Source organism: Giraffa tippelskirchi, chromosome 12 (assembly GCF_054371585.1).
Source record: "Giraffa tippelskirchi isolate mGirTip1 chromosome 12, T2T-mGirTip1v1.2.pri, whole genome shotgun sequence".
In the NCBI taxonomy this organism is placed as follows: domain Eukaryota; kingdom Metazoa; phylum Chordata; class Mammalia; order Artiodactyla; family Giraffidae; genus Giraffa; species Giraffa tippelskirchi.
In genome coordinates this window covers 51,707,505-51,734,883 of record NC_137286.1, presented here as the reverse complement: position 1 = coordinate 51,734,883, position 27,379 = coordinate 51,707,505, and the positions used below count along the sequence as shown (strand labels likewise).

General features: G+C 48.1%; 1 protein-coding gene and 1 long non-coding RNA gene across 6 annotated transcripts in view; one reads left to right on the top strand and one right to left on the bottom strand.

Moving 5' to 3' along the window:
- SLCO3A1 (solute carrier organic anion transporter family member 3A1) overlaps nt 1-27,379 on the bottom strand; it is a 359,594-nt gene that overhangs the window by 62,559 nt on the left and 269,656 nt on the right. For all 5 annotated transcript variants that reach the window (XM_081551678.1, XM_081551677.1, XM_081551679.1 and 2 more), the window contains 2 exons: nt 21,002-21,100; nt 7,529-7,792 (listed from right to left, as the gene is read on the bottom strand). In XM_081551678.1, coding sequence (XP_081407804.1) covers nt 7,529-7,792; nt 21,002-21,100 — 363 coding nt within the window. The remainder of the gene's footprint in view (nt 1-7,528; nt 7,793-21,001; nt 21,101-27,379) is intronic.
- LOC145530376 (uncharacterized) lies at nt 118-24,879 on the top strand. The gene is made up of 3 exons (XR_014071716.1): nt 118-207; nt 8,236-8,496; nt 24,386-24,879. It is a non-coding gene; the product is annotated as an uncharacterized LOC145530376 (long non-coding RNA).

Sequence of the window (27,379 nt, the reverse complement as noted above, 5' to 3'; positions counted from 1 at the left end):
CCTGGAGGGGCAGAACCTCAGGGGGGCTGGTGGCCATGTCAAGGGCTCAGCCTCTGTCCGTCAGGCTTAGATGCATTGTGAACACATCCTAGGGTGGATGACAGCTTGGAGGGGTCAGGACAGACTGGAGTGTGGGAGGCCACGTGCAGGATGTCTGAGAGATATTTAGGTGCTAAAGTCAACAGAACCTGGTATGGATGGCATTAGGTATGAGTGGGGAGACGGTTGGGGAAGGTATCAACTCAGGCAGATTTCATTCCCCTAAAAATGAAGGTCCTCTAGAGTCGGGCTCTGCAGCTTTTGGAGAGGGAGCAAGTAGACAAGGGCTTCCCTGGTGGGTGGCTCAGATGGTAAAGAATCTGCCTGCAATGTGGGAGACCTGGGTTTGATTCCTGGGTTGGGAAGATCCCCTGAAGAAGGGAATGGCTACCCACTCCAGTGTTCTGGCCTGGAGAATTCCATAGACTGTATCGTCCATAGGGTCGCAAAGAGTCAGACAGGGCTGAGTGACTTTCACTTCACGATTGAGCCATAGTTTTGGTACACATTGTTGAAAAGTCACTTAGCACCCACTGATGCCACTTTTTCTTTAACAGAGGGCTTGTTTATTGTCCAAAGGTGCAACACAATGTGTGGTCAAGAAGTCCGGCACTGGGACTTCCCTGGTGGTCCAATTGTTAAGAATCTTCCTTGCAATGCAGGGGACGTAGGTTTGATCCCTGGTTGGGGAACTAAGATCTTGCATCCGTTGGATCAACTAAGCCTGCACACCACAATTAGTGAGTCTACACACCACAACAGAAGATTCTGGATGCTGCAACTAATACCCAAGGCAGCCAAGTAAAAGAATAAATGATTAATAAAAAAAATTTTTTTAAAGAGAAGATAGGCACTGAGGCCCTCCCACGGCTCCCACAGTCTTTCATTTCCAACTGTAAGCTTTAATCTCCTTGTCTGTTAAAATAGTATCAGTGTACCACTTGGGGCTGGGAGGGACTCTCATGGGGCTGGGAGGATTAAATGATAGTATATGGAAAACAAACGCTAACTGCTATTGTGTGTATGGGTGTGTGTGGGCGCGCACGTGCATGCATACTGGCAAAGAAGTGTTCCTTTATTTACTCATTCATTCATTCAACCCCTATCACCTATTAATACATGTCAGGCAAACTGCTAAGAAAAGATGAGATGTGAAAGGCAAAGCAGAAAAAGATACACCCTGAATGCAGAGTTTCAAAGAATAGCAAAGAGAGATAAGAAAGCCTTCCTAAGTGAACAAGGCAAAGAAATAGAGGCAAACAATAGAATGGGAAAGACTAGATCTCGTCAAGAAAATTAGAGATACCAAAGAAACATTTCATGCAAAGATGGGCACAATAAAGGACAGAAATGTATGGACCTAACAGAAGCAGAAGATATTAAGAAGAGCTGGCAAGAAGAACTGCACATAGAAGAACTGTGCAAAAAGATCTTAATGACCCAGGTAACCACGATGGCATGATCACTCACCTAGAGCCAGACATCCTGGAGTGTGAAGTCAAGTGGGCCTTAGGAACATTACTAGGAACAAAGCTAGTGGAGGTGGTGGAATTCCAGTTGAGCTATTTCAAATCCTAAAAGATGATGCTGTGAAAGTGCTGCATTCAATATGCCAGCAAATTTGGAAAATTCAGTGATGCCCACAGGACTAGAAAAGGCCAGTTTTCATTCCAATCCCAAAGAAAGACAATGCCAAAGAATGTTCAAATTACTGCACAATTGCGCTCATTTCACGTGTTAGCCAAGTGATGCTCAAAATCCTTCAAGCAAGGATTCAACAGTATGTGAACCAAGAACGTCCAGATGTTCAAGCTGGATTTAGAAAAGGCAGAGGAACCAGAGATGAAATTGCCAACATCGCTGGGTCACAGGAAAAGCAAGAAAATTCCAGAAAAACATCTACTTCTGCTTCATTGACTATGTTTAAGTCTTTGACTGTGTGGATCACAACAAACTGTGGAAAATTTTTAAGGAGGTGGGAATACAAAACACCTTACCTGTCTCTTGAGAAACCTGTATGCAGGTAAAGAAGCAACAGTTAGAACTGGACATGGAACAAAAGACTGGTTCAAAATTGGGAAAGCAGTATATCAAGGTTGCAAATCGTCACCCTGCTTCTTTAACTTATATGTAGAGTACATCATGAGAAATGCTGGACTGAATGAAGCTCAAGATGAAATAAAGATTTCTGGGAGAAATATCAATAATCTCAGACAGACACCATTCTAATGGCAGAAAGTGAAGAGGAACTAAAGAGCCTCTTGATGAAGGTGAAAGAAGAGAGTGAAAAAGTTGGCTTAAAACTCAATATTCAAAAAATTAAGGTCATCACGTTAGGTCCCATTACTTTATGGCAAATAGATGGGGAAACAATGGAAACAGTGACAGACTATTTTTTTGGGCTCCAAAATCACTGGACGATGACTGCAGCCATGAAATTAAGCTTGCTCCTTGGAACAAAAGCTATGACAAGCCTAGACAGCATATTAAAAAGCAGAGATATCACTTTGCTGACAAAGGTATGTATAGTCAAAGATATGGTTTTTCCAGTAGTCATGAACGGATGTGAGAGTTGCACTATAAAGAAGGCTGAGCACCAAAGAATTGATGCTTTTGAAGTGTGCTGGAGAAGACTCTTGAGAGTCCCTTGGCCTGCAAGGAGATCAAACCAGTCCATCCTAAAGGAAATCAGTCCTGAATATTCATTGGAAGGACTGATGCTGAAGCTGAAGCTCCAGTCCTTTGGCTACCTGATGGGAAGAGCAGACCCTGATGCTGGGGAAGATTGAGGGCAGGAGGAGAAGGGGATGACAGAGGATGAGATGGTTGGATGGCATCACCGACTCAGTGGACATGAGTGAGCAAGCTCCGGGAGATAGTGAAGGACAGGGAAGCCTGGACAGGGGGAGGAGTGGACACAGCACAAGGGGAGGGATGTGGGGGCTCCTGAAAGGTGACCCAGCAAAATGTTCTGAAGAACAAGATGAGAGATGAGGGGCCTTAGAGCCAGGAAGGAAAAGTTATTTGACGGCACAGCTGAGAGGCAGAAACGTGTCTTGGATATGCAGGCTCCCATCTGGGGGAGATGCTCAAATTTTATGAGACCAAGCATTTGTCCGCCAGCTGCCTTCTTTGTGAACTGGTTATATGACAGTCACCACCAGACAGGGACTTCTGGGCTGGGCAAGAAGTGACTGCTTTCCTACACAGTTCTGGAGAAGATTTTTGAGCTTTCCATCTCTCACCTTCTCAAAACAAAACCCAACCGGTGGCCAACTTTGTAGAAACAGACCTTCAAAGCCTGCTTTGAGGGGAGAGAGCACTGGAAAGTGATCACAGGTTTGAAGTCTTCTGTTACCGAACAGGAGCTCTGGGTCCTACCAGGATCCCCAACCTCTGGGATCTAATGCCTGATGACCTGAGGTGGAGTTGATGTAACAATAATAGAAGTAAAGTTCAAGATAAATGTAATGTGCTTGAATCATTGGAAAACGTGTCTTTGATAAAATCTGTACCTAATTCCAAAAAGGTTGGGGACCACTGCTGTTAACCTATAAACAGAGCTAAGTCCTAATGTTGACCTTATGCAGCTTCTGTAAAGTTATACCAGACACCACATGGCAAAACCAAGGGGAGTTGAATGACATGGCTAAGGTTGCATGATTATGAAGTGGCTGAGTTGGATTTAGACCCAGGTAAGGAGCCCTGTGGCCCTCCCAGAGCAGAAGAGGCTATATGTTTCAGTCCCAGCGGGGAAGGGGATGGTGTGGAATTCTTATGCCAGCTCTTCTCAGGGACCTTTGCTATATGGAGAGCTTGGCAGGAGACATAGGTTGATGGCTGGACTAGAAGCCCATTAGTAGTAGTCACGTACGGATGTGAGAGCTGGACCATAAAGAAGGCTGAGTGCCGAAGAACTGATGCTTTTGAATTGTGGTGCTGGAGAAGAAGACTCTTGAGAGTCCCTTGGACAGCAGGGAGGTCAAACCAGTCCATCCTAAAGGAAATCAACCCTGAATATTCACTGGAAGGACTGATGCTGAAGCTCCGATACTTTGGCCACCTGATGTGAAGTGCTGACTCATTGGAAAAGCCCCTGATGCTGGGCAAGACTGAGGGCAGGAGGAGAAGGGAATGACAGAGGATGAGATGGGTGGATAGCATCATCGACTCAACGGACATGAGTTTGAATAAACTCTAGAAGATAGTGAAGGACAGGGAAGCCTGGAGTGCTGTAGTCCATGGGGTCGCAAAGAGTCAGACACGACTTAGTGACTGAACAACAGCAAGCTCAAGTGAAATGAATGAGAAACTGCAACCTATACATCCGTAGAGTAATGCTAATTTCTCTAATATGTGCAACAATGCTCAGCTTATCAGTACTCATAAGCGTGCTGCATACCGTATGCACACCAGTTGGGCTTTCAAGGCTGCAAATCAGATTGAACAGTTTGGGAGTGCCTGGCAGCATCATGTGGTGCTTTTGGTGGAAATGTCCATGTAGCGGAAACATTTTGTCTCAGGTGGAAAAAATGAAGGCTCTAAACCACCGTGGCCCCCTCTCCATGAGCTGGCAAGGGTAAAATTTGTTGATTCGCATAATAGCTCGCTCCACTGGACTCTGGCTCCTGGGGATTTTTCTAGATGCACTGCCTTCCTCTCCTGCTGGGACATCCTTTAGGTCCATTAATGGATCTGATGCCGCTGGGAATCACTAATTCTAAATTAAAAATCATTAGTTATCTGAGGGGAGCCCACATATACACAGGCTGTAACCGTGGTGGCTCTAGTCCAGGAGCCTCCACCCTGTCTACCCATCTGTGTACTTGCCAGGTCAGCCACAGCACATCTAGCACTCATCTTGTCACTGTGTCAGCTCTGCCCACTGCATACCTCCCCTGCTACCATGCAAGCTCTGGCATATAAGCTTTGTTGGTCACTGCTGTGTCCCTGGTGGTGGCGATTTAGTTGCTAAGTTGTGTCTGACTCTTATGACCCTATGGACTGAAGTCCACCAGGCTCCTCCGTCCATGGGATTCTCCAGGCAAGAATACTGGAGTGGGTTGCCATTTCCTTCTCCAGGGGATCTTCCCGATCTAGGGATTGAACTTGGGTCTCCTGCATTGTAGGCAGATTGTTTACCCACTGCTGTGTCTCTGGAGCTTGGCAGAGTCTCAGAAAATGGTGACTGAACTAACAAATGGGCTAACCAGAGACTGGATCAGAGCCTGAGAATTCTGAAGCTGTGACATCCCTCCAGACGTGGCCCAGCTCTGTCTGGGACGACCCAAGCCCTGCCTTCCTGGCCCGTCTGTTTATTTCCATAACCTGCAGTGCTGCCTGGCACTGTCGTCACCACCTTAGGCCGCCTTGCTGACTTGCTGGCCTGTCCCTACACTGGATAGTGAGTTCTTTATGGAACAATTGTATCTTTTTTTTTTTTTTTTAAATCTGTGTATCCCCAGAGATGACAGGCAAGAGATTACAGGTATAGGTCTTACCATGAGAGCCTCAGGAAAGCAGGTCATCCTGGGGTGAGGAAATACTGGGTTGGCCAAAAGGTTTGTTTGGGTTTTGCCCTTAAGATGTTACAGGAAAACCCGAAGGAACTGTACTGCCAACCTAACATCTGGAAAGGCTACCACCAAGCAAGTGCGAGGTATCTGCAAGGCCCACTCTCATGCCAGCCCCAGCTGTTGCTGTGAATCTGGTCCCTGGGATGCTGTGGCCAGCTGCGCTATTAGAGGGGTGGGAAGCATCACCCTCCAGCCACCTAGGGGCTCCTGAAGGGGACCTGTTTGGGGAGTCGTATTTTATAAAGCACAGACTCCTGGGACTCTAAGCTAAGGCAACCTCAGAAGACACAAAGCAGGTGGCATTCCCATCTAATAAAAAAAAAAAGATTACAGTTGATGGCTCAGCCACTAGGTCATGATGTAAAGAATTTGCCTGCAATGTGAGAGAGATCCAGGTTCGATCCCTGGGTCAGGAAGATCCCCTGGAGAAGGAAATGGCAGCCCACTCCAGTATTCATGCCTGGAGAATCCCATGGACAGAGGAGCCTGGCAGGCTACAGTCCATGGGGTCGCAAAGTGTCGGACACGACTGAGCAACCAACACTCACTTTCTCATCTAATAGTGCACTCTGACCCTTAGAGAGATGTATTTTAAGATCGTCTATGGACAATTCCACATTACGACTTTGGTAGAAGCCATCACAGAACATGGAGTCAAACAGGCCATTAGGTTCTTAAATTAGTGTCTTCTGGGAATTAGCACAAGTCCCTTGAACCCTCCCTAGCTACCAGGTGGTATTCACAGACAGTCTCCACGGGCAGTGCCTGAGTTCTCAAAACCAGGCTGTCACGCAGGAACTGTGTTACAACTCCACACTTGTGGAGATGCAGTGTGGACAAAGTCATGACAGCAGGGCCAGGGAAGGGCGGGACAGGGATCTGAGCTCAAAGTCACCTGAGGTTCTCGCGCTGTTTTCAAGCATCTCCAGAGACAGTGCCCCTCATTAGAGCTCAGTAAAGACGCTCATCAAATCTCTAAAGCAAGCACTGCAAGCCCGAGGCGGCAGCTGCTGACAGTGGGCCAGGCCATGTACCTGGTTCCTGCAAAGAAGTCACCGTCTACCTCTTTCCCACTGCAGCCTCACCGAGAAGGAATGCCCCAGCCTTGCTCCTGCCCGCTTCCCAAATCTAGCATGTTCTTCAGGACACCCAGCAAGAAGGGGTCTTTTCATTAGGGAGCACTGCCCATCTCTCTCAAGTGGGGAGGGGGCAGCTTTGAGGCTGCCCATCATCACCCTCACCTCTAAGAGGCTGAGCCAAATATAGACACCACCAGGGGATGTGCGAGGGCTCCTCATTTTCATTCTGCATCACTGTTTGTGTCTCTTTTGTGAAAAAAAGATGCACTTCTTTTCCCTCGAAAAATGATGGTGAGCGCTTTGCCACGCTCTGAAGTGGGACTTCGTTATCAAGACTTGAGTTAATATTTCCTTCCAGAGGAACACGGCTCTCATCTCTAATGGAGGGGCTGGAGGGCCAGAGACAATCTAAGGAAATGCACTCTGGATGTGGCTTTTCAAGAACGCCTGCATCAGGCAAAGAGAACCAGCTTCAAAGTCTTTTCCTGCTTTCATGTGCTTGCAAGTGGCCTGGAAGAGTTCAAAGCGGGGGGCGGGGGGCATGAAACATCTGGCTCCCTCCTTCCCTCCCCACTTTCTTCCTTCTACGGACACTTATATTTATCCTGCACCGGGTGCAATGCTAGCCACTGGGCTCTCAGCTGGGAGGATTTCTTCTGCTGCCCCTTCAGTAAATGGTAGTCACTTTGTTTTTGCTTTATAAAGCGCATTTACTTCTCAGGGGTCAGTTAAGCACAGGACCAGGGAGGGCAGATCACGTAAAGCCAACGGGAGTCTATTTCAAGTCCCCCAGCATCCGGTCCCGAGTGTCCCTCAACAACGAGGGGTCCTTACCTCTCAGCTGCTGGAAGCAGGAGGCGCTGCTGTCTGGCTCCAGGGGGTGTCTCAGGACCCCGTTGCTGGGTTTGGGTCTCTCGTATTCTCTTTCGGGGAGCATGGCCTGCTCGCTCTCCAGGGCGGGGTCTGAGTGCGGGGGCAGAGACTGTGGGAACCCGAACATCAAGACGGAAGAGAAGAAGAGTAAGGCACCGCAGAGCAGAAAGCCACCCCACCAGGCTCCGATCCAGCGGGGGTCGTCTGGGGTGATGTCCAGGTTGCCTGCAACAATCAGAAAGAGTGCGGTTAACAGGACAGCACTGGGCAGGGCTGGGCACTTGACTGAGGCTTGCAGTCAGCTGTACAGACAGGCCAAGGGCTCAGGAAATGGCCCGGGGTGGGGAAGAGTGGACAACGGGCAAAGCAGCCTGTGGCTTCCGAGCTGTGCTTCTGGTTTTCTCCAAGCTGAAGGCTGATCGCATTCCCTCCTTAATTTTCTTGTCTACTTTGTGCCCGTATCTGTCTAAACAAAAACAGTGAGAAGCCAGACACCCCTTGAATTTACGCTGGCATTGACTGACTTGCAGAGCTGCCAAGGTCTGCTAACAAAAGCACAGGGAGACAGAAACATTAACCATTCAAGGGTGTATTTTTACTATGTATGTTCACTTGTACCCCCCACAAAGCTGCTAACCTGAGATCCTATCCACACCCCATTCTCCCAGCCTTAAATTGGTTCACAGATGATACAGGGCAACGCAGAATGGAAACCAAGAGCCAGGATACCTGGAAAGACACCCTGCCCACTTCTTGCAGTGTGACCTCAGGCTAGCGATCTGAACGCTCCACGCCTCAGCCGACTGATCTGTACAACACTGATCATTATGACGGTACTTAGCCTGATCGAGTTCGGAGGATCAAATGAGCCACACCAGACACAAAGTGCTCAGAAGAGTGTCTGGTGCGTGCTTAAGCACTTAACTGATGTGAGCTTAATATTCATGGTGAGAGTCCTTTTTCTAAGCTGCTGGTGTGTGTGTGTGTGTGTGTGTGTGTGTATGTGTGAGTGAGTGAGTGTTGCTCAGTCATGTCTGACTCTTAGTGACCCCATGGACTAATTCTCCAGGTAAGAATACTGGAGTGGGTAGCCATTCCCTTCTCCAGAGGATCTTCCCGACCCAGGGATCGAACCTGGATCTCCTGCATTGCAGGCGGATTCTTTACCGTCTGAGCCACCAGGGAAGCTGATGGGGAATGGGTTAATTCAAACTTCTGTGATGGCCTGTGCTCTGGGGCCCAGTCCTCAATCAAAAGCTCCGTAGCCAGTGTCTATGCTTTGAGGCCCCATGCGAGTGGCGTGGCCGTCTAGTACTATGACTTGTCTGACTTTCCAGCTGGAGTCAAGAAGATGTACATTTCTGTTGCCCCCTTGGTAGATGTTTTTCTCTCTTTCCACATCTCCCTTGCAGAGCAGGGCGCTCCCACGTGAGCTGCTTAGAGGTATCTCTTTGACGGTGATCCCACACCCCTGGAGCACAGAAGGAAATTCATCTCAGCGATCTGGGATACAGCAAATGAGCTAAGAACTAATGGGGCTGCAGGCCTAGACAGATGGATGGACGGGTTTGGGAAGAGAAACGACCGCAGTCACCGAATGAGCACTCTTCCATTTCTAAAGTGCTCTTCCTGAAGACTCTTCAGTTATCAGTGATGAAAACACCAGCCATCATCTACCGAGGGTTCACTCTGCACGAGGCACTATGTGGAGTGGAGTGGATTCTTAATTGTTCCAATCAACACCCCCCCCCCCCCGCCCCACAACCCTATGCGATAGAACCTTTTTTTTTTATTGTCCCTATTTCATACAGATGGAGAAATCAAGGCTTAGAAAGGCTTGGTGTGGGCTTCCCTGGTGGCTCCATGGTAAAGCATCTACCTTCCAATGCAGGAGACAAATTTGATCCCTGGTCTGGTAAGCTTCCATGTGCCACGAAGCAACTAAGGCTGTGTGCCAGAACCACTGAGCTTGTACTCTAGAGCCTGGGAACCACAATTACTGAAGCCCACGTGCCCTAGAGCCTGTATTTCGCAACAAGAGAAGCCACTGAAATGAGAAGTCCATGCACCGCAAATAGAGAGTAGCCCCCATTCACTGCAACTAGAGAAAAAGCCTGTGCAGCAACAAAGATCCAGCACAGCCAAAAGCAAATAAATAAAATTATATTAAAAAAAAGAAACAGGAAAGGCTGAGTGCCTTGCCTACATCCACAGAGTTGAAGACCAGAACACAAGCATCCAGATGCCAAGGGCTCTGCTCTCTCCCTCTTGACTGGCAGCTCTTTGTTTTGGGCTCTCTGGAGGATTCTTGATGGATAATCCCTCTGCTCTGGGCAGCGGGTAAGACGACCAGTTCTTCTGATGGGTGGCAACTTGGCCTTTGGAACATTAGTGGTCTCTAGCCCAGAGGCCTTGACGTCAACCAAGCAGCAATAACCAGGGCACTTGAATGGACCAGATGCTTTTGTGCAGGTACATGCTGGAGAGGAGAGAGCATACACTCTAGTGGGCTTGGGGTTGAATCTCACTATTTCTACTTACTAGCATGTGATGTTAAATCCCACTCTTGTTACTCACTAGCATGTGATGCTGGGAAAGTTACTCACCCTCCCTGACTCTTAGTTTCGTCATTTGCAAGATAAAGATGATAGAGATCCAAGAACAGTGGTCACCAGGATGAGAGGTAATGAACCAGCATCACCTGACACATAGTAGGCTTAATCTTGAACTTTCAGGGATATATTTATGTAAATGGGAATTTAAAGGTATAGATTTTTTTTTTCATTTAACAATGCACTGTAAAGATCTCTCAAAATTACCACACATTATATTAATGCTGTATAATATTCCATTTTAGGGATTACATAAATTTTTAGCTAGTTTCTTAAGCCTTGTACACTGAGGTATTTTTTAATCTTCCTATTATTATAAACACTTCTGAGGAAAGCTTCCTAGAAGCTCAGTCACTGGATATAAACAATATTTTTTTAAGTAAATTCCTACATGGAGAAATTTTGCATGGTGCTAATGCACAGTTAGGGCCTGCCTGGTGGCTCAGTGGTAAATAATCCGTCTACCAATGCAAGAGGCATGGGTTTGATCCCTGGGTGGGGAAGATCCCCTGTTGAAGGAAATGACAACCCTCTCTAGGATTCCTGCCTGTAAATCTCATGGCCGGAGGAGCCTGGTGGGCTACAGTCCATGGGGTCACAAAGAGCTGGACAGAACCTAGGGACTAAGCAACAGCAATGCACAATTATGTCTTCTGATGGTCATTGACAAGCAGGAGTCTAATATACGAGTGTCAGTTTCCATTGCAATCAGGGGTGTGAAAATGCTTGGTCTTCAAACCTATCTACTCCAACAAAAAGCACAGATTTTTTTTTAAAAAAGGAGTATGGTGTAGAAAAACAGGGCGATGTTGAAGACATCTTTACGCAAACAAGAGAAGAGAAAAGGAAGTCACACCACCTTGGAGCTGAGCAAGACTGTTTGCACCAATCCCTTACTGCTTTCCTTCACCTGCTGCCAGGCAGTGAATTAAAACAAAAGACAGGAAAGGGGAAATATAGTATTTCCCTCCTTTGGCTCTGGGCCCCATAAAGCTGCCAGATGTGAGCCAGCAGGGAGAGAGAAAGCCTGGCAGCTGTATGGCAGAAGGAAATCAGAAGCACGTAGACAGTCATATTTTAGATAGGAAGTTAGTGACTGCTGTGCATGTGAGAAAACACCCCCGGGAGAGGGGCTGCCCTGGGGGAGGCGGGTGTCTGTGTGAAAGTGAGGCAACTCGCTCCCTGTAGGCTTGTGTCTGTGGGCGGAAAGCCAGTGTGTGCTCGCAGTTCCTAAGACAGGGCTAGGTACCCACCTGTGACAGCATCAGCGCACACTGGCCGCTTTGCAAGGGGCGGGTGGGGGCGGGTCTGCAAAAGGCAACAATCTGAAGAACCAGGAAAATCACTGCTGACTATTCTGGGAAGTATTGATTTTTCCCCTGGACGGTGGCAGGGAGAGAAATAACAGGCTGAGGCGAAACCACTCAGCCTGGGAATGGGCTGCCCTCAGGAACGGCCTGCCTCATGAGCGGAGCTTCAGCCCGGTTCTGGTGGCTCGTGCGGAGACAGCGAATGCTTGACACCAGCCTGAGACACACCTTTTCCTTTTTAAATTTTTAAAAATGGAAGGACAGTTGCTTTCTGGGCTTCCCAGATGGTGTCAGTGGTGAAGAACCTGCCTGTCAGTGCAGGAAACGTAAGAGACCCGGGTTCGATCCCTGGGTCCAGAAGATCCCCTGGAGGAGGGCATGGCAACCCATTCCAGTATTCTTGCCTGGAGAATCCCATGGACAGAGGAGCCTGGAGGGCTACAGTCCGTGCGGTCACAAAAAGTCGGACAAGACTGAAGTGACTTAGCATGCATGCATAGTTGCTTTACAATGATGTGTTAGTTTCTGCTGTACAATGAAGTGAATCAGCCAGACGTATACATATATCCGCTCCCTCCCATCCTTCTATCCCCCCCCAACCCCTTTCGGTCATCACAGAGCATCGAGCTGAGCTCCCTGTGCTATAAAGCAGATTCCCACTATATATCTATTTTACACATAATAGTGTATACATATCAATGCTAGTCTGTCAGTTTGTCCCACCCTCCCCTTTCCCTCACCCCCTGTGTCCACATGTCTGTCCTCTACAGGTATGTCTCTATTCCTGCCCTGAAAATAGGTTCACCTGTATCGTTTGTCTAGATTTCACATATATGCATTAATATTTTTCTCTTTCTGACTTATTTCACTCTGTATGACAGACTCTAGACACATCTCAGACTCTGTATGACACATCTCTGCTAATGACCCAATTTCATTTTTCTGAGGCACTTCCTTACTCTACCTATCTCTACAATGAACAGTATTTTTAAGAGGCCTTTTGGCCATTGAAGCTGACTGTCACCTCCTCTTCCCTAGCAATTGTCATAACTCAGCATTATCGAAAGAAAAGCTATGACAAACCTAGACAGCATACTAAAAAGCAGACACACCACTTCGTCGACAGAGGTCCATATAGTCAAAGCTGTGGTTTTTCCAGTATTCACGTACAGATGTGAGAGCTGGATCATAAAGGCTGCACGCTGAAGAATTGATGCTTTTGAACTGTGGTGTTGGAGAAGACTCTTGAGAGTCCCTTGGACAGCAAGGAGATCAAACCAGTCAATTCTAAAGGAAATCAACCCTGAATACTGGAAGGACTGATGTTGAAGCTCCAATACTTTGGCCACCTGATGCAAAGAGCCAACTCATTGGAAAACACCCTGATGCTGGGAAGGATTGAGGGCAGGAGGAGAAGGGGGTGGCAGAGGATGAGATGGTTGGATGGCATCACCGACTAGATAGACATGAGTTTGAGCAAGCTCTGGGAGATGGTGATGGACAGGGAAGCCTGGCGTGCTGCAGTCCATGGGGTCTCAAAGAGTCTGACATGACTGAGCAACTGAATAACAACAAAGCAAAAGGAAGGGGAGTTCTCTGCATGGATTGGCAAAGCATGTGTGGTAACATCACCCCACCTCTGCATGTGGGTCTCCTCCTCCGAGAATGAGGATCTCACCTCCCTTCCTGTGGTGTTAGCTGTGGGCATGCACCACGGAGTTTTGCCGGTCACATGTCACTCCCATGTGGCGATTTGTATGAGCTGGCACATGACTCCTCATGCTTTCTTTTTCCTGCTTAATTGTGAAGTATGTGGAATCCTCCCAAAGGTGATGCCTAAAAAGCTATAATGAATAAAATGTTCCTGCTGACCTGATTTGGGTATATAACACAAGCAGGAAATGAGTCTAGTATTCCCAAGTCACTGACATCTTGAGGGTATTTGTTACTGCAGCATAACTCAGCCTACCCTGACTGGTACAAATGGCTTGTGAGTGCACACGTGCATACTAAGTCACTTCAGTCTTGTCCAACTCTTTGTGGCCCCATGGACTGTAGCCCACCAGGCTCCTCTGTCCATGGGATTCTCCAGGCAAGAATACAGGAGTGGGTTGCCATGCCCTCCTCCAGGGGATCTTCCCCACCCATGGATCAAACCTGGGTCTTAGGCAATAAAAATTCATAACTTTTAAGAAAAGTGGTCCCGGGCAGGCTTAGTATAGCAAAGGTATTCTTTTAAGTCCAGGTAGAGGGCACGGTGTGAAAATCTCTCTGTTTCTCTTTCTATCTGGTTCTAATTAGTGTTTTGATTTTAAACATGGCTGCAGTTTCAGCCTTTTGACGAAGGCTGCTCTCAGGAAGATGTTCAGATTACAAGTGAAGAACATCAGTTTGTCTCATTTACTTAGAATGCATCAAATTGCCACTGAATCTAGAATTATGGATAAAGAAAGATGTTGAAAAGGATGGGGGTGGAATCAGGGTCCTGGGCTGTGCAAACGCGTGACATCCCCTGGAGACTCTGTGAATACCCTGGCTAAGCTCCCTCCAGTCACTTGCCTGCCCCTTGGTCATTTCAGGCACCAAGAAAAAATGCTGGGAAGGAGCAGGGGGAACAGGGTGAGCCATACCCGGGTCACTGTGAGGCCAGTGCACAGTGCGTCTGCCTTTGCACAGGTGTCTGCAGGCTTGTTACTGTTTTTGTCTAGTCGCTTGGTATTGCCTGACTCTTTCGTGATGCCATGAACTGTAGCCTGCCAGGCTCCTCTGTCCATAGGACTTCCCAGGCAAGAACCCTGCAGTGGGTTGCCATTTCCTTCTCCAGGGGATATTCCTGACTCGGCAGTCAAACCCACGTCTCCTGCATCGGCAGGCAGATTCTTTACCACTGAGCCACAGTGGAGCAGGCTTGTTAGGATTCCCGACTTCCACAATTGATTGCTCTGACTCTTCATCTCTTGGAATCCAAGGTTGGGAGAGCTTCGTGGTTTCGCTGGGTGAGTTGAACAAGCTTTCAGCAGCTGCTTTCCCCTCTGCTGAAGGTCACATAAACATACAGGCTTTGTTGAGATTTCCCTCCAGTTCCAAACACTGCTACCATTGTAGGTTCAAAAAAAGAACTTCCCAGCAACAAGTTTAAACCAGTTGAAAACTAACTAACCAAGTCACCCATGGGGATACCAAGACTGTGAGAAGAACAGATCAAAGCAAACTGGGAACATTTACTTAGTCTGGGGCCATACTGATGTGTAAGCAATACCATGGCTCTCTGAGCAGTTTTCTGTTTTTTTCCTTCAGTCCATTTACCTATTTTTCTAACCTGTTTTGCAAAACTTTTGCTATGGGACTCAAGAATTCCAAGAGTATCATTACATTACAGACCTAATTACAAACTGGAGGCAGGCAGGAGCTGAGGGTGGGGGGGGCAGCATGGGCTGTTCAGAATCCCAGATGCCGGGCTCATTAGTCCAACACGGAGGAATCTGGCAGCAGCAGCCAGAGCTGGAGGGGTCTCTGCTCGTCAACATTTTTATGAAGCCAACAAATGATTCTGCCTTTTGGCAGCTGCAAACACTGTGCAGCTGTGGCAAGGCGGGCTTTGGGGGGCCTGAGGCTATGTTGTACGGCCGTGTTGGCCAAGCCAGGTCATCTCAGCAAAGCCTCTGTTCATGGAAGGGGGCAGCCTTCTAGTTAAACGCCTGGAGATGTTTCAGGGAAGCGAGCTGCCCAACTAGGGTCCGACTGGCCTGAGCTTTGAATCCTAGTAGCTATGGGAGTGAGTTCACTCCCTGTTCCTCATGACACCTAATTATACTGTGTGTTCACTAACCCCCAGGCACTGTGTCAACTGCTCCCTGTGATTAACTCATGTCATCCACACACAGACCCAGGAGGACAAATGTCCCCAGGATCACACAGCCCGTAAGGGGTCCAGTTGGGATCTGACTGGAGGTCTGGTCCCCATGTTCCAACTCAGAACTCATAATTGTTGCAGGAGGAGGTGGCTTCCTCATCTGTTAATGCAGTGGTCTCCATGGGGAGACCAGGCACCAGTTTTGTGTAAGACGATTTTTTCATGGATCTGGGGGATGTGAGTGATGGGGAACAGCTGTAAATATGGATGAAGCTTACCTCCTGCTGGGTGGCCTGGTTTTAACAGGAGTGCTACTGCTCCATGGCCCAGGGGTCGGGGTGTTAACGGGCTGGCGGTAGGACCCACCCTCTCATGGGAATGCTCTGTAGTTCCGACGAGGCGCTCGATGTACAGCTTCAAATATTAGTGAGCTCATGGCTGTCAGTCTGTGAAGCCTCCACTGTGAAGAGTGGTCGTGGTTTTCTACACACACACCTCTTGGATTGGGCACATCCTGTCCTCTCTCTAGGCATCAGTTTCCTTGTCTATAAAAGGCCAGACTTGGAAGAGAATTATGTCTGAAGTTCTTTCCAGCTCAGGGATGCTGGTATATCACTCTGCTACCAAGTCCTCCTTTTTTCTATGTCTTGCTCTTCAGTCATCTCTGTTCTACAAACATATTCCAGAAAAGAACTTCTGCAGGCACCATCATTCCCTCCCCACTAGCCTGGCGAAAAAGGTGTCTGTCCTTAAGGAGAGGGGGCAAACAAGCCACACACACTCCCATGCAGATGACAGGCAGCAGCAACAGCAGAATCCCTTTGCATGAGTATTGCCAGGGGAGGTACTCAGGGTGTACCTTGGCTCCACAGCTGGTCTGTCCCGACAACCACTTGCCTCCCCTGCACCCTCCAGCTTCATCAACACGCAGATTTCAACTGGGCTCCCTCATGTGTCTCTCTTTTTCTGTAAGGTCAAAATTGTGGTTTTTCTAGTAGTCATGTACAAGATGTGAGAGTTGGACCATAAAGAAGGCTGAGTGCCAAAGAATTTATGCTTTCAAACTGCAGTGCTAGAGAAGACTCTTGAGAGTCCCTTGGACTGTAAGGAGATCAAACCAAGCAATCCAAAAGGAAATCAACCCTGAATATTCACTGGAAGGACTGATGCTGAAGTTGAAGCTCCAGTACTTTGGCCACCTGATGTGAAGAGTCGACTCATCGGAAAAGATCTCCGATGCTGGGAAAGATTGAGAGCAAGAGGAGAAGGGGCTAACAGAAGATGAGATGGTTGGATGGCAAGTTGAGCAAACTCCGGGAGACAGTGAAGAACAGGGAAGCCTGGCATGCTGCAGTCCATGGGGTCACAAAGAGTCAGACAAGACTGAGCGACTGAACAACAATTCCTCAGCTGCTGCCAGACTGCCTGGTGGAAGCCACAGTCTCTTTTCCAGCCGCCCCAGAACAAGGGCCTTCCACGGACCTGCCTTTTCCCCTACACAATTCCCAGGCTACTGCTTTTCCCAGTCCCTTGCCCACTCTCTGTTAGAATTTCAGACACATGTGGCTGTGTGCATGGCCTGTGCATTCATGAAGGATGCACTTCCCTAAAGAGGTGCTCTGTCTTAGTCGGTGAGGAAGACAGGGAAGGGTCATCCTGAGAACTGAAAACCCGGTCTTTGAAATATGGCACCGATCCACGCATAGATGGAATGACAAGTTTCAGTCTCAAGATGGGAAAAACTAAAATCTGAGGAGCTTCCCAGGTGGTGCTAGTGGTAAAGAAACTGCTGCCAATGCAGGAGACTTAAGAAATGTGAGTTTGATCCCTACATAGAGAGGATCCCCAGGAGGAGGGCATGGCAACCCACTCCAGTATTCTTGCCTGGAGAATCCCATGGACAGAGGAGCCTGGCGGGCTACAGTCCATGGGGTCACAGAGTCAGACATGAACGAAGCGACTTAACACACTGGAAACTGTGGAATTCTGAGTAGCTCCTGAACAGAATAAATTATATTCCTGTGCCCTCTGCTGGTAAAGAGCGGCACCAGGCCTCCTGGGGCCTGCAGAAAGGAGGCAGACAAAGAAGGTGACTCACATGCATCCTTCTGTCCCTAGAGTCTCATCAGATTAGAAGTCCGCTGTTACTCACTACGGGGGAGATGGCCATCAGCAGGATGCCCAGACGGAATGGAAACGCGCCCGTCCGTCTCAGGCATGGGAGGCTTCAAACTACCAGTGAGCCGAGGACCACAGACAACACTGCCTCACCCGGGCCTGGAAGGGTGAGGACAGGTGTGGCGCAGAATGGGCAGGGACGACACCCCAGCCTGAGCAAAGGAACGGCTACCCAGCGGATTGCGAGTGGACAGGCTGTGCCCCTTCCAGCCACCCGTGTGCCTCTCGGCCACTCCAGGCTCTGAGAAAAAGATGTTATTTCATTCCCAACAGGAATCTTGGCGAGGGGGCGGGATCTTAAAGTGGAAATACCCACTCACTTGCTCATGGATCTGGGTTTTCTATAGATTCACCTCTCAGATTGAGTACACCCCTTCCCAGGTGGCGTGAGTAGTAAAGAATCCACCTGCCAAGGCAGGAGCTGCAGGAGACTCAGGTTCAATCCCTGAGTCAGGAAGATCCCCTGGAGGAGGTCATGGCAACCCACTCTAGTATTCTTGCCTGGAGAATCCCATGGACAGAGGAACCTGGCGGGCTACAGTCCATAGGATCATAAAGAATTGGACACAATTGAAGTGACTCAGTATGCACACACGTCCCCGCTCTAGGAATCAGTTTCCTTGTCTATAAAATGCTAGAGTTGGAAGAGAGTGATGTCTGAGGTTCTTTCTGGCTCAGGGATGCTGGTATTCCACAAGCCTGGATCCAAGGGGGCCCAACCGATATGCTGAAGGCAAAACTGGCTGCCTAGATACTCACCTTCTCATCCCAGGTAGCCTTCCCCATCCCCTGGGAGGATCCCCCTTCCTTCCCTTCCTTCGAGACTCCTCTCCTGCCTTTTGTGCAGGGCAGAAGTGGGCTTTTTGTCCATAGAGGCAAGGTGGCAGCTGACTCTCACCTGTGTGGTTTCTCTGACCAGGTCACCCCCTCATCCCATTCGCTAGGAATAGGATCAAAGGGCCAACCCAAAGCTACAAAACTACAGCATTCAATCACCTCCTGGACAGACCCAGTGCTCTAAAAGAATAAATAAATAAGGCTGCATTTGATTTTTTCCCCCTCTGTTTGGAAATTTGTAACATCATTAGCTACAAGTAAATATATCAGTGGAATTAATGGAGTGAATCACAGAGTGACTTGATTGGATTTAAAGCCACATAATGTCTTTGGGGTGAATTAGTAAATTTAGCACTGTCGAGAGATGATGAATGGAGAACCGGGGGACTGAGATTTCTTATTGATCCTGGGAATAGATCAGGACAAGAAGAAGGGGAATGGCTTCCCACGCTGTTTTCAGAAAGAAAGGAAACATGACTTCTCGGCTCGCTAAGGTGCATGGGAACACAGCGCCCTTTTTCAGGCGTGTGGTTGAGTTATGACCACATATGCTGGGTTCCTAGGTGGCGCTAGTGGTAAAGAATCTGTCTGCCAATGCAAGAGCCGCAGGAGACATAGGGGGTTTGATCCCAGAGTTGGGAAGATCCCCGGGAGAGGGAAATGGCAACCTGCTCCAGCATTCTTGCCTGGAGAATCCCATGGACAGAGGAGCCTGGCGGGCTCTAGTCCATGGAATCACAGAGAATCAAACACAACTGGAGCGACTAAGCAACAGCATTGTGGGCAGTGCTAAGACAGCCTCCAATGATCCCCACCTCTGGAATCCATGTCCTTATGGAAGGATTCCTTCTCCTCAGTGTAGACAGAAACAAGTGGCTCGCTTCTAACACACAAAACGCAGCAGAAGCAACGAGGTGTCACTCCCGAGGCTAGGTTATCAAAAGACTGCGGCTTTGTCTCACGGGTTCTCACCCTCTCCTGGGCTGTCGGCTCCCCAGGGGCCATGCTGAGGTCAGCCCTGCAGAGAGGCCCATGGGAGCCAGCCTCAGAGTCGACCTGCCCAGGGCTGCCAACAGCCAGTGGGGCTGCTTGGAAGCAGAGCCCCTCCAGGTACGCTTTCACACGATTTGAGACCAGCTCAACTTAACTGCAGCCTCATGAGAGACACTGAGCTAGAACCAGCCAGCCGACTCATTGGAAAAGACCCTGATGCTGAGGAAGATTGAGGGCAGGAGGAGAAGGGGGCAACAGAGGACGAGATGGTGGGATGGCATCACCGACTAGATGGACATGAGTTTGAGCAAAGTCAAGGAGATAGTGAAGGTCAGGGAAGCCTGGCGTGCTGCAGCCCATGGGCTTGCAAAGAGTCAGACATGACTGAGCGACTGAGCAAAGCTGCTCCTGGGCTCCAGACCCAGAGAAATAAATTGAGATAATAACTCTTGCTTAAAGTCACTAAGTTTGGGGTAATCTGCCATAAAGCAACTGATTAATATACCAGGCAGCTTGTCGTGGCCACTGACATGTGAGTGGAAACAATGCATGTCATTTCTGAGGCAGAGCTGGTTTCCTGCCTTGGCACCTGGGCAGTCAGCTGTCAGATAAAACTTCTGTGAGCCTGGGTCTTGGAGGGGCTACCAGGGGCAAGTCTCACCCCCTACTCACCCCAAATACCACTAACCTGCACTGGATATGCAGTACAGCTGAAATAGACTTTGGTTGCATAAAATCACCTTGATTTGGGAAGTTTCTGCTACCACTGAGTAGCCTGGGGCTTCCCTGGTGGTTCAGAATCTATCTGCAATGCGGGAGACCTGGGTTCGATCCCTAGGTCGGGAAGATTCCCTTGGAGAAGGAAATAGCAACCCACTACTGCATTCTTACCTGGGAAATCCCATGGACAGAGGAGCCTGGTGGGCCACAGTCCATGAGGTTGCAAAACAGTCAGACACAAGTTAACGACTACACAACAACCGCACAGCCTAGTCCATATAGATTAGCATGCTATTCAATCCAGGGCCACAGACAGGAAATGGTCAGGAGCCTGACAGGAAATGGGGCTGCATAACAGGATGTGAGTGGCTGGCAAGTGAGCGAAGCTCCAACTGTATACACAATTGCTCCTCATCGCTCACATTACCATCTGAACTCTACCCCCTGTCAGATCAGTGGTGGCATTAGACTCTCATTGGAGCGAGAACCCTACTGTGAACTGCACATGAAAGGGATGGATGTTTGCGCTCCTTATCAGAATTGTCCTGAAACCATCCACCCCCACCCACTGCTGGTCCATGGAAAAACTGCCACAAAACCAGTCCCTGGTGCTAAAAAGTTTGGCAACTGCTGTGCTAAGCCATCAGGGGGCCAAGAGGAGGCTGAAAAACACACTTAATCTTCCCATTAAGAACACAAGACCATAGGTTTGAAGTATGGTATGTTTCCTTTAGGGCTTCCCAGGTCGTGCTAGTGGTAAAGAACCTGCCTGCCAATGCAGGAGATGCAAGAGACACAGGTCCGATCCCTGGGTCAGGAAGATCCCCTGGAGGAGGGCAACCCACTCCATTTAGAACTCAGAGGGCTGGGGCTCCTTTGTGAAGGGGAAAGGGCCTGTGGGAAGGGCTTAAAATTGAGCTAAATTCCTTACTTGTGTCAATGAAGACTGCATCCACATAGATTTTGGTACAGAAAGAGCCCAGGATAAATCCACAGGCTGGTCCAAACACCAGCATCGTGAAGAGGATTCCTGAAAGAAGATGAAACCAAGATTAAGATTAAAACCAGAAGGCATTCAACGAGCAAAACTGTCAAAGCACAAGAAAACTGTTTTACATTGATCAGATGAGAGATTTGATTAGACAAATGATATCAGAGGAATTAGTCTAAATATCCTAGAGGGGAAAGCTACTATTCTAATTTTTGGAAACCCTATTGAAGCATTATCATGCAGGAATTCTATAGTTTCTGTAGTTTGCTCCAAAATATTTCTAGGCCCCCAGTACACTTACTTTTAGAGGACTCCACTTCATGTCACATCAGACCAGTAAAATATATCCACGTTTATCACGAAAATTTTTTTTCTGCCATAAACATTTTGGGAAGGATTTTTATCATTTTGCTTTCACATTGATTTGGCTTTATGTAATTCACTTAATTTACAGTTGGTAAAGACTTCTCAACCCTCACTGTGCACACTCAGGAATTCTTATGAAGTGAGAAAAGTTGAAGCCACAAATTATTCTCCAATGTAATGAAATGTTTATGGGCGTTATATTTAGCAAATAATGAAGCTGACATAATGGCATGCTTTGAGCACATTTAATTAGACATTTTATTAATTTCAGTTTCACAGGCCTCTCCCACTCGTATTTTTGGAATTGCTCTCTGCTGTTGCTGTAACAGCTGTTCAGGACTCAAGCTCTTTCCTAGAACTTGAGAAGATAGTACCAGCCATGTGCTTAAGCACTGGGTTCGCCAAAAAGCTCATTCTGGCTTTTCTATAACAGCATGTGAGAAACCCCAACAAACTTTCTGGCCCACCCAATATGTATCTAATAGATACAGTATCTGCAATTTTGCACAAAACTTTTGGTTCATTCTGGCAAAAACAATGAGCCCAAACCAAAAAGCCGCAGGCTGTTCTCTACTTAACTAAGTTTCAACTTGAGCACTGACAATTCACAAGGCCCTAGAGAACCCCAGGGACGGGGGAGCCTGGTGGGCTGCCGTCTATGGGGTCGCACAGAGTTGGACATGACTGAAGCGACTTAGCAGCAGCAGGAATAAAAATAACAGTGTCTCTGAATTTTCAGAGACTGGGATTGACAGATATAAAACACTATTGATGGAGAAGGAAATGGCAACCCACTCCAGTATTCTTGCCTGGAGAATCCCATGGACAGAGGAGCCTGGGTGGGGGGGATTACCGTCCATGGGGTCACAAAGAGTCAGACACGACTGAAGTGACTTAGCACAGCACAACACACACTACTGATACTATGTATAAAACGAGTAACTAATGGGAACCTACTGTATAGCACAGGGAAATGCTCAGTACTCTGTGGTGACCTACATGGGAAGGAAATCTAAAGAGGTGATGTATGTATACATACAACTGATTCGCTTTGCTGTATAGCAGAAATTAACATTGTAAAGCAACTATACTCAAGGAAAAAAGAAATTATAGACAGGAGCTTGACTGATTTCTACATACTTGGCAAAGGAAACCAGGTCTTTTTCACTTTCAGACCAGAACCCAGAATCCCAAAGCAAGTAGTTAAAGATGACTTATAAAGAATGCTGTTTGATGAAGGAAGGGATGAAAGAGGATGGTTTCCATCACAGAAATGGAATCCTGTGAATTCCACTGAGGAATGAATCCACCCTCAGTGAAATCCTACTCCTAGATTTGGAGCAATCTAGAAGTTCAAGTGTCTCAATATAGCCACCCTTGTACCCAGCTGGTGACCCTGGTCTCCCAGTTATTCCTATTTATAGGCATCTGGAGAGCAGCAAAATCTACTTTATTACAACACTGGCTCTGGTTTGTCACAACTTAGGTTGAAATAACTGAACAGAGAAAATTGAGAGAGGTGGGGGTGATTTTGGAAGAGTCTAGAATGTAGGGAATCTTTCAAAGATGGGCTAGGATTAGGAGGATTGTCCTTAGCTGGGCCGAGTTAGGGAGAAGAGTGATCTCGGCTCTATTCGGTGGATGGAAGAAAGGAAAGCAGGAAGAGATGCTGAGAAAGATACAGGGTCAAGGGTGTGGACAGGGGGTGTCCAAGGTAAAAGCAGCACCCAAGGGTGACTGAAGGACGTGCTGCTTCAGGGCAAAATCCCGAAGCCAGTTATGTCCTTCTGTGCAGAACAGAGATGAAGGCGGGGGGAGCCACTGGTCAGGTTTACTTACTCAGGCTGTTCCCAAAGAAAGAGACTTGAAGACAGGGACGTGATTCTCTTGCCAAGAACTACCCCTCTGACTTCCCTTCCATGCCCCCAGCATTTGCTTTGATCTCCAGCATCCTCCCCATGATAACATGCTTCTTTTCATGCAAATTAAATACCCCACAATCAATGTAACAATCACTGCTCCATCCCCCACAGATTGAACAATAAAAATTATAATCTTGAATAGGTCAAAGGACCCCAGCGTTTAGTGTCAACGGAAAGAAACAGCCAGTGAGCTTCAGAGCTGGTGTTGAGAGGGTATTACCCCTCCCCCACGTGGGGGCAGCGGTGTCACGGGAAGCTGGCGACTCCAGGCCCCGGGTGTCCTGTCCTTCTGCAACTTATGACACAAAAGGAGGGCATCCCTCAAGTTCAGGGGCCCACAGGAGTCCTGTGGGGCCCAGACAGGCCAGCCATCCATTCTGGCAGCTCCAACAGGCAGAAGTCACCGCAGTGGAGCCACGTGCTAAGGTGACCGCTCCATCCGGTTCCTCCAGAGCAGGGCTCGTGTCTCTGAAACGCTAGACTGTGGCTCTCCATTTTAACATGACAGAGCTCCCTCCCAAAGAAGCCCGATAGCGCAGCTCCCCTGGTGGCCCATGGGTAACGAATCCATCTGCCAATGCAGGGGACACAGGTTCGATCCCTGATTCTGGAAGATCCCACATGTCACGGAGCAACTAAGCCCGTGCGCCACAACTATTGTGCTCTAGAGCCCGGGAAAAGCAACTATTGAGCCCACGTGCCGCAACTACTGAAGCCCACGTGCCTTAACGTCCATGCTCTGCAACATGAGAAGCCAAGGCAATGGGAAGCCCACGCACCGCAACTAGAGAGTAGCCAGCCCCCACTTGCCACCACTAGGGAAAAGTCTGTACAGCAACAAAGACAAAGCACACTCAAAAAATAAAAATAAATAAATTACGAAAAAAATACAAGTGATAGGATCTCATTCCAAAAACCAGAAAATAAAAAAAGATGTATGATGTGTATTTTTGTGTGACAGACACCCTCTCCTTGTTTGAAATCTCTGGGGACATGTTTAATTTATCTTTTGTATTTTAAACCTTTTATTTCGTAGCCGATGAACAAATGATGTTGTGATGGCTGCAGGTGAACAGTGAAGGGACTCAGCCGGACACATACAGCTATCCATGGTCTCTGGGTGCATTTTTTTAAAAAGCAGCTCTTCCTCAGAGATACGCCAAGTGAACCTCTAGCAGCAACGGGTTCCAGAATGCTCTCCAAGGGATGATCCGGTAGTGGGGATGGCTTCGTGTATCAGGAAGCACCCTTTCTGCTGCAGAAATATCTTAGGGTAACAGCTCAGATCACGGCAGCATCGGAGAGCACAGTCCTGGGTCTGCAGAGGATGGTGTTCTCCTGAGAGCCCATGAGGCCGGCTGGGATCTTACAGAAAGGCACTTTGGAATGTGCTTCTTCGCTTTCTTGTCGATTCACCCCACCAAGCTGTGATTTTGTTCTTGTTTAGTAACCACGCCCCACCCTCCAAAAAAACACAACCGTTCTGCCTAAAAAGACAAGAAACATGGTCCAGCACTAAAATCCACCCAGCATTCCTGTGTTGAATGATGAGGACCTCCAGGTCCCGGGGTCACTTTAGGGGGTTAGGGGGTTGGGAGGTTGAGGGGGTGTAGGTTACTCAGTGGCGCAGTGCTGCCCCCTACTGTCTGCTAGGCTGTATGCACAGGAGGGGAGCCTGAGAGGCAGAGATCAGAGAAAGGAGAGTGGCCCCTCCTGTGTTGCCACCCTGAGCTCGCTGCTTTACAAGCTTAATCTGTAATCCATTCAATGACCCCAGTGGGGAGTCTCTTGGGCCTATTTCACAGCAGAAGGAAAGGTTTAGCATCTCCCTTCCCAACAACGGAGCCAGGAGGCAGCAGAGTGGACCTGGCAGCCGGGTTTCTCTCATCCCCTCAGACAGCTCAGGAGACAGCAGGGGCCACCTGGGTTCAAATCCCAGCCCCACCACTTCCTAGCTCTGGGAGCCCTGGGAAAGGTCTGTTTCACTTCCTGGTGCCTCAGCTTTCCCACCTGTAAAATGGGAATGATATCAGGCCTATTCTGCAGGGAGGACTTAATGGCCTTAGAACAGAGTCTGGCACCTAGAAAGAGTCATGAAAGTGTTAAATAGAGGTCCCCTATGTCTCTTCCTCTATAACGAAGGCCACCGCACCTGGGTTCCCAGTGCTTCCCTCTCCTCCCACGCCTCATTTCCTAAAGGCAGCAGCAGGCAAGAGGGGCTGGAGCTGGGGGCAGGCCAGGTCCCAGAGAGGGAAGTGGGAGGCAGCCGTGATCCCAAGCCTCACAAGGGTCCAGACAGACTGGCCATCCAGAGCCAGAGTCCACCCCCATGCTCTGCCTGCCCACCTGCCAAGCACATTCTGATGTTAACCTGGCTTCCCAGGGACATGACGACTGAACAAAGGGAGAGGGGATGGGATGACCCCCATGGTGATCAAACTCCGGCATCCTGCTCTGAACACAGGCCTTCTGTAAATTAGGGGAGTGTACATCTTCAGTTCCCAAACTGTGTTCCAAGGCACCCCAGGATACGACAGTGAACTCACAGGGGCAGCAAAATGTTTTAACTTTTCGAGGGAAACCCAGTGATACCTTACATTTGTCAGATGCTACTTGTACAACTACTCACAATTACCCGCTCAAGGTAGCTGATGGTTTCAACACTGGATTGCGCTACATTCCTTTCAACTACATCCTGTCTTTGTGAACTGAGTAGTTGCTGTGATAAATAGCAAACACGGTGTGGAAATCAATGCAGAACACAGGAAATGAGGGTGGTGGAGTCCCACCTGATTCCAAGGTTTAAGAAGCTGTGTAGTTCCCAGCAGGGACACACAACCTATTAGTGAGTAATCACGCTCACTTAAAAAGAAAATAGATGGGACCTCCCTGGGGGTTCACCGGCTAGGACTCCACGCTCCCAACGCAGGGACCCTGGGTTCAATCCCTGGTCAGGGAACTAGATCCCACATGCCACAACTGAGACCCAGCACAGCCAAGTAAACAAATATCTTTTTAAAATTAAAAACATAAATATCTTTTCTTTCAAGTAATGTGCATTATTTTTTTCCAGACATATATTATAAAGTTGTTTGAAGCAAACAGCTTGATAAGCCACAATGACTGGGTATGTCTTGCAGACACAGGGCTCTGTGGAAAATAAGACACTAGGGTACAAAGTAGAAGGAAACAGCTACCCACTCCAGTATCCTGGCCAGGAGAATTCCACGGACTGTATAGTCCATGGGGTTGCAAAGAGTCAGACACGACTGAGCGACTTTCACTTTAGTTCAAGGGTACAATGGACCAAGAAAGTTTGGGACTCTCTGGTGTAAACCTGCTGCCCACGCTGTACAATTTTCTGACTTAGAACTGGCCGTCTCTGGACATCAGGGAAAAAGAGATGAACTGGACAAGGATTTGCCCTGGAGAAGTTCCTTGTCTTACTGGAGAGACTTCCAACCATTCTCCATCATTTAAAATACATAATGGGGTTCACAGTGCTTGTCAGGTCTACTATATCCTTCTACTTCTCTGAATATTCAGCCTATTGATTTTTGAGTTTGATCTTGAAACTCCAACTAAAAATCTCAATTTATCTACTTCAAAAATAATTGTTACAGTGGAACTATATGTAACTTTGTTCTATTTTCCAAGTCTCCCATAAAAGTGTTGTTATATTTTCATAATTTTAAAACTAAAAATGAAAGAGAAAAATAATATATAATGGAACCTACAGGTGCCAAGCACTGCTCAAGGAGCTGAGATATGGCTGTGGACAAAACAGACAAAGTCCCTGATTTTTTTGCAGAGTTTGTATTTGGGAAGAAGACCATAAACAAATTAACCTACCATACGATGTCGGTGCCAAGGAGGACAGGGCATAGCAGGGCGGAGCTAGAGAAAGAACGCCCACTGTACTGTGTGCTGTAAATAACAGAGCGCTACATTATATGTGATAGCAAGCTGGGGTGAGTGGACTTGCAGGCTAAGGGTTCCACGGTGCAGAGGGAAAAATAAGGCTCCCCAA